Genomic DNA, 9,605 nt, shown 5'->3' on the forward strand with positions numbered 1-9,605 from the left:
TCAGAGAGTGCGTCTCATTCAGACCTGGGGCAAGTTCAACCTCAAACCGGTGCGCACCATTTTGCTATGGCTTCCGGTTTGAACGACATGTTTCCTGGAAACGGTGTGCAACGGGGTTTGAGATGCGTTTTCTCGTTTGGTGGGTGTCTCAAACATGTCAGCCCAATCAGCAGATGCCCTAGATATTGTTTGAAAGTATTTTGATTCTTTATTGTTTGGTCACACTTTACATTAGCTTCATTAGTTAACATTAGTTAAACTGCCAATGAAAAATTCTTCTGAACATTCATTAATTGTAGCAAATGAATAAATAACACCTAAAGTCAGACCATTCTTTTGTTTTAAATCCTGAAATTAATCCAAATCAAATCAAAAACAACTGCCCGTGCAGATCATGATTAAAATGCAGTGGTTGCCTCTTTGTATCGTCCTTAATACCCAGCGGGACTGTGTGCATTCTCGCCAACCGTTTATTCCCAGCGTTCTGGCGCCATCGTGTGGCCGAGTCATTATCGAGTTTGTGGTCTGTACTGCGCATCCGTGGACACTTGGTGCTTGGACAGTTGAAGTCATCACCTCTAAGGGAGCGATGCTATATGGTGTTCTGTTAACATTTTTTGAGGAATTATGTTTTGCAACATGTTCTGGGAATACAGTGAAAACTTTTGAGTTTTGAACATGGAAAGTGCTTGTGACTAGTGGGTTGGTGTACACCACTGCACCATCTCTTGTCCTTTTCACTGCTCTGCTTCCCCTGGCCCAACTCTAGTTTCTCTATTTTCCACACAGAACATCTGGGAACTTCGAAACTCGTCCCTTGTCGAATGCTGAACATCTGAGGGTCGGGAGCTAGTGAACAGAGGGGCTGTGGCCTCCTTTCCCCAGGGAAGACCCCATCAAAACTGCCTTCTTCCTCCTCACTTCCTGAGGATGGGAGTGAGAATGAGGTTGAGGAGCTGGCAGGATTGCCTGAGCTGTTGCAGGCGGATAGTTCTTCCTAGGCCAGGCAGTTCGCTGTTCCGGGACTCCGCTGAGACCCGCTGCATTCACGTTCATTCTCTGCCATCTTGGAATGAGGTAGCTGGGGGGTGGGCGGGCCGTAACTTGTGCGAAGTTCTGCCGAGGTGGCAGAGGGGGTGCAGTCTGTGCCTTTCTAGGCATACAGAGCTGCAAAGCCTCTTAATCCCTCTTCTTTTCCTCGCATCTCTTTTGCATCAGTGTCAGAGCAGAGCCAAAAATGGCCTCTGTGACCACCAGTGCGTCTAGGATGGCTTCTTTTTCCCTGTCAGAGAGAATTGCCAAGTTAATCCAACATCCTCTCTCTTGAATGACCATGGCCTTGCCCGCAGCTTGAACCGCGCATCTCTGAAGACGCAGAGAAAGATCCTTAATGACACAGATCTCTTTCCAGTGCATCTGACCTGGTATGGTCAACGCTTCGTCCTGCAATTCCGCTTGGTACGCGGTCAGCATAGAGGTCACGTTCAGAGACCTGACAGAGAAAGCAACTGCTTTAGAAGCGTGTTCCGTCATGCTTGACTGGAAATGGTCAGCTTTGGATGGCAACGTCGGATTTGCAGCCGCCGTGTGCTTTGGGTGCAAGTGCGCGGCAACTAATGGCTCCATGGGGGGCATTCGGAGAAGTCCTTCCTTCTCCATTCCCTCCACATCGAGAGCGGATCCTCCCTGCACGGGCATCTTGCTGGTGAATGGTTTGTCCTTCCAGGTCACCGCAACCTCCTCCAGGAGCTCTGGAAACACAGGAAGGAGCTGCCGTGTTGCCCGTTTCGCTCTCGGCAGCCTCTTGCCCTCGTAGCGAGACTTTACAGCCTCTGCTACCACGGTCGGCCACGGAATGTTTAGTTTCTCTGCAGCGCGTTTGCACACATCCTGCAGATCAACACTGAGAAGAGGGGATGGTGCCCCGTCCGCATCTTCCGTGGATCCCGCCGCGGCGAGGGGTTGTGCCGGGAGTGCAGGGGGGAGGAAAGGGGAGTCCTCGAAATCTTCCTCTTCTTCAGAGAGAAGAAAGTCTGATTGTCCCTCTTCCTCGAAATCAAGTGCGTCCTCTTCCTCGTCCGTGCTGAGCACACTGGGCAGAGGGACGCAAACGTCAAGCTGTTCACCCCAGGATAAAGCTGCCGTGGTGGGCAGCTCTACAGGGATGGGTACCTGTAGAGTGGCAGCTGGAACGGGGCTAGGTGACATGAGGGGATCGTGGCCTGACAGGCTAGCTTGGCGTGCTAGCCTGCGACGAAGGCTCTTCATAGTGAAGCGTGCGCAGTGTTCACAGGAACCGGGGTTCTCGATCGCCAATTGGGCATGTTTCAGCCCAAGACATGCAGAGCAGACCTGGTGTGTGTCCTTGCATGAAATTTTGTTCCCGCATAAACAAAGTCGCACAGCATCTCCCTCACTAGCCGGGACAGTCTGCATTGCTGCAGCCATCGTAATATCGAACAGTCCTTGCAATCGGCTGGAATGCAAATTGAAGGAGTCAGGCGAAAAACGGCGTGGAGGCCAGTCGTTCGTCCAGGAGTTTGTTAAAAGTATACCTAATTTGTAGGCTTCTGGTGTGAAGCGAGAAGAGGTTTTTGAATGTCGTGGTGACGTTGTGTTGTGCCCTTCATTCCCTCCACATCGAGAGCGGATCCTCCCTGCACGGGCATCTTGCTGGTGAATGGTTTGTCCTTCCAGGTCACCGCAACCTCCTCCAGGAGCTCTGGAAACACAGGAAGGAGCCGCCGTGCTGCCCGTTTCGCTGTGGGCAGCCTCTTACCCTCGTAGCGAGACTTTGCAGTCTCTGCTGCCACGGTCGGCCACGGAATGTTTAGTTTCTCTGCAGCACATTTGCACACATCTTGCAGATCAACACTGAGAAGCAGGGATGGTGCCCCGTCTGCATCTTCCGTGGATCCCACCGCGGCGAGGGGTTGTGCCGGGTCAGCAGGGGAGGAAAGGGGAGTCCTCGAAATCTTCCTCTTCTTCAGAGAGAAGAAAGTCTGATTGTCCCTCTTCCTCGAAATCAAGCGCGTCCTCTTCCTCGTCCGTGCTGAGCACACTGGGCAGAGGGACGCAAACGTCAAGCTGTTCACCCCAGGATAAAGCTGCTGTGGTGGGCAGCTCTACAGGGATGGGTACCTGTAGAGTGGCAGCTGGAACGGGGCTAGGTGACATGAGGGGATTGTGGCCTGACAGGCTAGCTTGGCGTGCTAGCTTGTGACAAAGGCTCTTCATATGGCGCTTTTCCACTGCGTGGTATGACTCTGCTCGGCACGGCTCAGTACGGCACGGCACGGTTTGCGTTTCCACTGCAGTTCAGTACCGCTCTAGAGTGGGTGGGATTATTCACATGTCGTTATAGTTGCGCCGCTTCTACTACCACGACTCCTAAAAAAAACTTTTTCATTCCGCGTCGCCCCATCAAGCTCTCGCTGGATCCGCTCCTCTGCTATCAATGAGAGGAACGTCTGTACTTCCGCAACAGACAACAAAACTTTTTGGTTGTTAAAAAAAAGGTGCGCTCTTTCAAAACAGTTGCGTTCGATCCTTCGCTGGCTGTGCTGATTTAAATCTAGCGGTTCTTTTGTGTTTGTGTCGCAAGTTCAGTGACGCAGGTAGTGACGATTCTCTCCGGCCAATCCGTGATCAGCAGAGTTTACATGTCACGTTTTGGTAACAGTACGGTTCACTTGGAACCCCAACCGAAGTGGTACTAAAAAAAGTACCAGGTACCAGGTACTGTACCCAGTGGAAAACCCCCCAAAAGTGAAACGTACCGAGCCGTACCATGCAGTGGAAAAGCACCAATAGTGAAGCGTGCACAGTGTTCACAGGAACCGAGGTTCTCGATCGCCAATTGGGCATGTTTCAGCCCAAGACATGCAGAGCATTGCTGCAGCCATCGTAATATCGAACAATCCTTGCAATCAGCTGGAATGCAAATTGAAGGAGTCAGGCGAAAAATGGCGTGGTGGCCAGTCGTTCGTTAAAGGTTTATCTAATTTGTAGGCTTCTGGTGTGAAGCGAGAAGAGGTTTTTGAATGTCATAGTAACGTTGTGTCACTCCCTTTATACTGAGGGCTGGGGAGGCCACTCCCAGACACAACATCACGTCTGCCAGCCAGTTTGGGCTGGCGTAATGTAATAGGGCTTCTGAGGAATACACGGAAGGGGCGTATTCCACAGAGAGACACCGAAACGTATGCTTGAAAGAGAACCACATATTTAAAGAAGAATGGTAGACATTAGCTTCCCGACATGTGTAAATAGTAATATATCTACTAATCTCAGGCGATGAACCAACTGTACTGATGGATGAACTCAAGTATTATAAAAACACCTCTGCCACAAATGCACATAATTGATATTTACTAAACTTCATTGATACTTATTTATGAAGTTATTCCTGGCTCAGGAACTTTCGGAATGTTTATAATTCAAATTGTGTACAGTTATGCTCTCATCTAGGATACTGGCTAAAACAACAACCACTAAAAAGAATTAGAACAACGGGGAGAAAGAGGCATCCTCCGTTGCTTTCTCCCATATAGAAGAGTTGAGACTAATATCAATCCAGAATAAACAGGTTTTTATTTAACATCTTTTGTGCATTATTAACATCTTTTGTATACTTGTTATACAAAAAGAGAATATTGGGGCTGACTGATGTAGGCAAAAACTCACCCAATTACTCACTTTCTGCCATTCTAATTAATTGGTTTAAAATGCCTATTCAGCCTAATACATTCAGTTAAAATGACATGTTTTCCAGTATTTATGTTAGTGACAAATAATGATATTAAACCTTTTGTTTATACGCACCAATACATGAATATACAGCAAAAATTATACATGGCAGTACATGGTAAATTTTGATGTATATAACTGAAACCTTAAGTAACAAAATGCCATGTTGGGACTTCATTTGAACTTAACATCGGATTAATCTTTAGTATCAAAAACTTTAAGAGTTGATATTGAAAAAACTCCATAGGTTTTTTGCATTGATGCTTAATCACAAAGTAGTGAGTATAGGAATATACATACAGACCATATGCAGGGCCTGACAATAAGGACTGCCCGATGGCCCGGGGCCAGCGCGAAAGACGTTCGGGACAGTAGACGGATTTGTCACTTGCCCGATCGGGCCACTGCAGCGTCGTGCCGACTTATCATTTGCATGTGTTTTTAAGACTTGTTAATTAAAAAATTAAAGCGATTAAAAAGCATTTGGGCGCGAAAGACAACTACATTTAGTACTCACAGACAGCCGCGTGAGCCGCCTGAACGGGCAAATACATACAAAAGTATGTCAAAATACCCGCCCTGGTAACTAACTTTGTAGCTTTAACAATGATTAATCTATATTAAATTTATACACTGGAGTATGTTACAGATGCTCTGATGTACCGGACATTTTTTGTTTTATTTCAGACTATCTTCTGTCCCGTGCTTGCACACAAACTGCACTGCAATCATTTTCCCAATGGCCATTTGTGTGGAAATATTACGTTATTATTATACTTAGACCACTGTGAACGAGCGATAAAAGAGGCCAGAGATGCTGAAGACGGACACAAAGAGGAGAAAATACTGTAGCAGGCAGAACAAGATCACCGTTCACGATGCGCGAAATATAGGAAGAAAATCCAAATACTGAATTTTATATGAATGTATTTCTGAGGGCAACGGAACTGACTGTTTTCAGAAATGGCGTTTTCTTTTCATTTCGTCTCCGTATGATGCATTTAAATTAGTGTTAATGGTTAATATGCGCAGCGCTGCTGTGTTAACAGCAGTAACCAAGGAAACGCTGTATCACTGTACCATAAGCGCTGTCTGCTGTCAGAGTGTGAATCTGCGTCTCATTCAGCCCACCTGTGGTTTCGGTTTCGTACAGATGTTTTATGTAGTATAATTTCACAAAGCTAAAGTCAGGTTATTCTGTTTTTGCTTCAGATTTTGAAATTATACAGTCGAATATAAATCAAACATTGCACTTTTTTTTTTTAAATTCATGATTAAAATGCAGTGGTTGCCTCTAATTTCAAATGGCTATGAAAAATCAAGGTGCAACACAGAGTGAAGAATATGCAAATGTTAATTTATATGTGATTTTTCAATTTCTGTACCTGAACATATACAAACATAAAAACCTAAAGCATCATTTCATTTATATTTTTGTGCTATAGGCCTATATTTAATTGTGCCATTACTTGTAATTTGTTCATTTGTTCTTATTTACTGGCTGTCACTTGTCTTTAATAATGTTTAAACTTTATATTTATGTTTATTTTTGGCTAGTGATTTTTGCTGTGGTATCGCAATTGAAATGATTCAATTCAATATTATTGAGAATTACAAAATTTAATTGGTATCTAAAATATTGGTGTCATAAGCTTATTTATTAGAATTAGGGATGCACCGATACCACTTTTTCCAGTACTCGCCCGATAACGATACTTTTATTTTTGGTACTTGCCGATACCGAGTACCGATTAGTTTAGAAAATGGTAATAAAATATAACAAGAACTCAGAGTTAAACCGTGTCAGAACAATTTCAGCTTGATAAATGTTAGATAACTTGGATAGAAAGGTATGTAATAGATTACAATCAACCAAAAATTAGACAGCTGTTAGTATGTCAGTATTTACACAACTATCAATACTTAGTCGGGCAACCCTTAGCCTTAATGACAGCATATAGGTATCGGGGCATTTTAACGAGTACGAGTACAGGAGCTCAGTATCGGCATCGGTGCATCCCTAATTAGAATACAAGATAACAGATCAAAAACAATGATGACAGCAAATATTTTATTTTTTGAGGCAGGGCCAGTGAAAATGTTGGAAGGGCAAGTAAAAATTTTTCCACTGGCCCGACTGGGCCAGTAGAAAAAAAATCCTTAGCGTTGATCCCTGATATGTGTACCATATCTATGATCTGACCATTGCAAATGACCGTTCGCAAAGACCCACCCTCCTTAGTTACTGTTGCTATCAGAAGGTTACTTCTGATATGAAACAAGGCCTCAGGACTCTCAGCTTTCAAATTTTGTAATTTTTTTAAAAGAAATTCAAACAATAAATAGTACTGTTTTGTGGCTCTTCAATGTGTCGTGACAGATCACTGTATTGCCTCAGTTCGGCTACTGGGCATGCGCATTTACATATTTTCCGAGCTGACGATATAACGTGAAACCTATGAAAACGGTTTTTAAAAAGCTCATAGCGCCATAGTTTCATCACTTTACAGTGTCGCAGTGACCATATTTTTGCAGTAAAGGACCCGTCATAGTTTCATGAGTGGGAAGATGACATGAAGCGATGTGAGGTTAGCTGCATTGAAATCAGATGAGCGCACATGTGCATACACAGCTCCCGATCGGGGCGAAGTTCATGGGATTTTGTCCACAGAATGATAAGAGCACATGTTTTAACATATTTTATTATTTCACACTCAGTATTTTAACTTAAGCGTTGCAAGCCATGCATACAGCGCCGGACATGACAGATTTTTGGTACACAAAACAAGTACTTTAAAGGAATTCCTTAGCTTATTACCGTTACGGTGGCAGCCAACAACAGCACAGCTTAACCCTCCGCACATATTTATCTATTGAAAGTTTAAAATCAGTTTATCTTTTTACCGTTTTAACATGGATTTCTATGGTGACCGGCCATAGATGTCGGGCAAGATGGCGGATATCAGCGGCGACACATAATATCTGCGTTCTGATTGGTCAGATCGCCTGTCAATCAAGCTCTTTGTGAACGGTCAATATTTATTTTTTAAATAATTCACATTACATTATGCTAAAAATACACCTAAAACAGAAGCAAATTGTCTCGAGGCCTTACCTTACGGTCATCACCAGCAGGGAAGAACTTGAGCGTGGGGAAGCTATGCACTTTGACAGCTTCAATCTCATTGGCTGTGGAGTCCATCTTGGCCACAACAATGTTTGCATTGTCTTTGAATTTCTCACCCAACTGATCCCAGATGGGGGCCAGCTGTTTACAGTGACCACACCATGGGGCATCTGGATCAAGAAAAAGCAAACGGAACACAAAATAACAGGTTCTTACTAAAAGGCGAATTTACACACTTTAAAAATTTGATTTCAGTCAGATAACAGCAGTTTACCCTTTTAATCTATACACCTCCAGTGATTTAATTCAAGTCTTCTGAAGCATTATGATCACTTAGTATGATAAACAGACAAAAATTAGACAGTAAATAAACTATTTAATTGGATAAAACCACTGGATTTGCATATGGGTTACAAATATATTAATTTGTGTTCCACAGAAGAAAATCATGTTTGAGTAAATGACAGAACTGTGAACTCTCACTTTAACTTGACTACAATTGCTCTAGCAGCTGTTGCACTTGCTCCGCAAAACAGAAGTGATGTGCAACATGGATATAATCCTACAAAAAAAACTGATTTCACATTGTGTCATGTTTGCGTGGACAGACATAGCTTGACTATGCAAAACCCCACTGGAGCTTGATTATAACTGCAAAGGTACATGTACTTATTGATACTAGTGATAAAGTTATGACACATGAAATTATATCAAGTTGGCTAATGGACTTGTAAAGAGTACAGGAACAGGGATATGCAGGACCTATAATGGTTTCAGGGTGCTGAGAAATACAGGGCAGACAATGGGACTAAAATGTGGGGGAAAAAGCAGATGGGTTTTCAGAGTCAGTCTGGCACTGGTTACTGACAGCTGCATGTATGATGCAATCTACCCATTGTCAAAACATTTTGGAAATCCAAAACTCATTTCACAACAACCATTTTCATAACCGTTCTAATGCCCTCGATGAAATGAAATATAACCCCCTTCTACCCTTCAAGACCTATGCCATTTATTAGAAAGTCAGTAATAGCCATGTAAAAAAAAAAAAAAGTCCCTTTCCTCATAGAAATGCTAGTTTGGGAAGCAGTTTGTTTTAAAGATCTCTAGAGCCAAAATGATCTCAGCATTTCTCGCGCTTTCCTATTATAGCAAGTTTAAGAGTATATATGAAGGAGAGCTCTCCAAGTAAGTATCCTGTGGGTGCCCGTGCCAGGATTAGCAGTATGCTTTTGGACAGATACAGGAATCTTGTGTTTACAATGCCAGGCTATTAGGATAGGCAATCAAAAGATCCCACTTTCAAAATAAATCAGGCAATATGCCATGCAAAGTGATCTCTCAAACCAAGTGCTCATACATGGAATGACAAGCAACATTCAAGACTACAGAACTTGCATCTAAGCAAAGACATTTTTATATAGAGAAAAAAATACGTACAAAACTCTATAAAGACATTCTTGGCGGGGTCGAAGGCAACCTCTTCAAAGTTTTTGCCCACCAGGACCATGACAGGGTTCTTATCCCAGTCATCAGGAATATCCTGACTCATCAAATGAGGCTGAAAGACATTACAATAATTCATAACACGCACACAGACACACACAACAATCATTCCAAAAAGACAGAACACGTTTTCATTTAAGCGCCAATTTTTAAAGGGGTCATATGATGCGATTTCAAGTTTTCCTTTCTCTTTGGAGTGTTACAAGCTCTTGGTGCATAAAGA

General features: G+C 43.4%; 1 protein-coding gene across 1 annotated transcript in view; it reads right to left on the reverse strand.

Moving 5' to 3' along the window:
- The window catches only part of LOC107669525 (protein disulfide-isomerase), a 40,247-nt gene that overhangs the window by 12,253 nt on the left and 18,389 nt on the right, over window positions 1-9,605 (reverse strand). Inside the window, exons 7-8 of the mRNA XM_016461795.1 lie at window positions 9,317-9,437; window positions 7,865-8,046 (exon numbers count right to left, since the gene is read on the reverse strand). Of these exons, the coding sequence (XP_016317281.1) occupies window positions 7,865-8,046; window positions 9,317-9,437 (303 nt within the window). The remainder of the gene's footprint in view (window positions 1-7,864; window positions 8,047-9,316; window positions 9,438-9,605) is intronic.

The sequence above is a fragment of the Sinocyclocheilus anshuiensis genome, unplaced genomic scaffold (assembly GCF_001515605.1).
Source record: "Sinocyclocheilus anshuiensis isolate Anshui unplaced genomic scaffold, SAMN03320099.WGS_v1.1 scaffold612, whole genome shotgun sequence".
Taxonomy (NCBI): Eukaryota; Metazoa; Chordata; class Actinopteri; order Cypriniformes; family Cyprinidae; genus Sinocyclocheilus; species Sinocyclocheilus anshuiensis.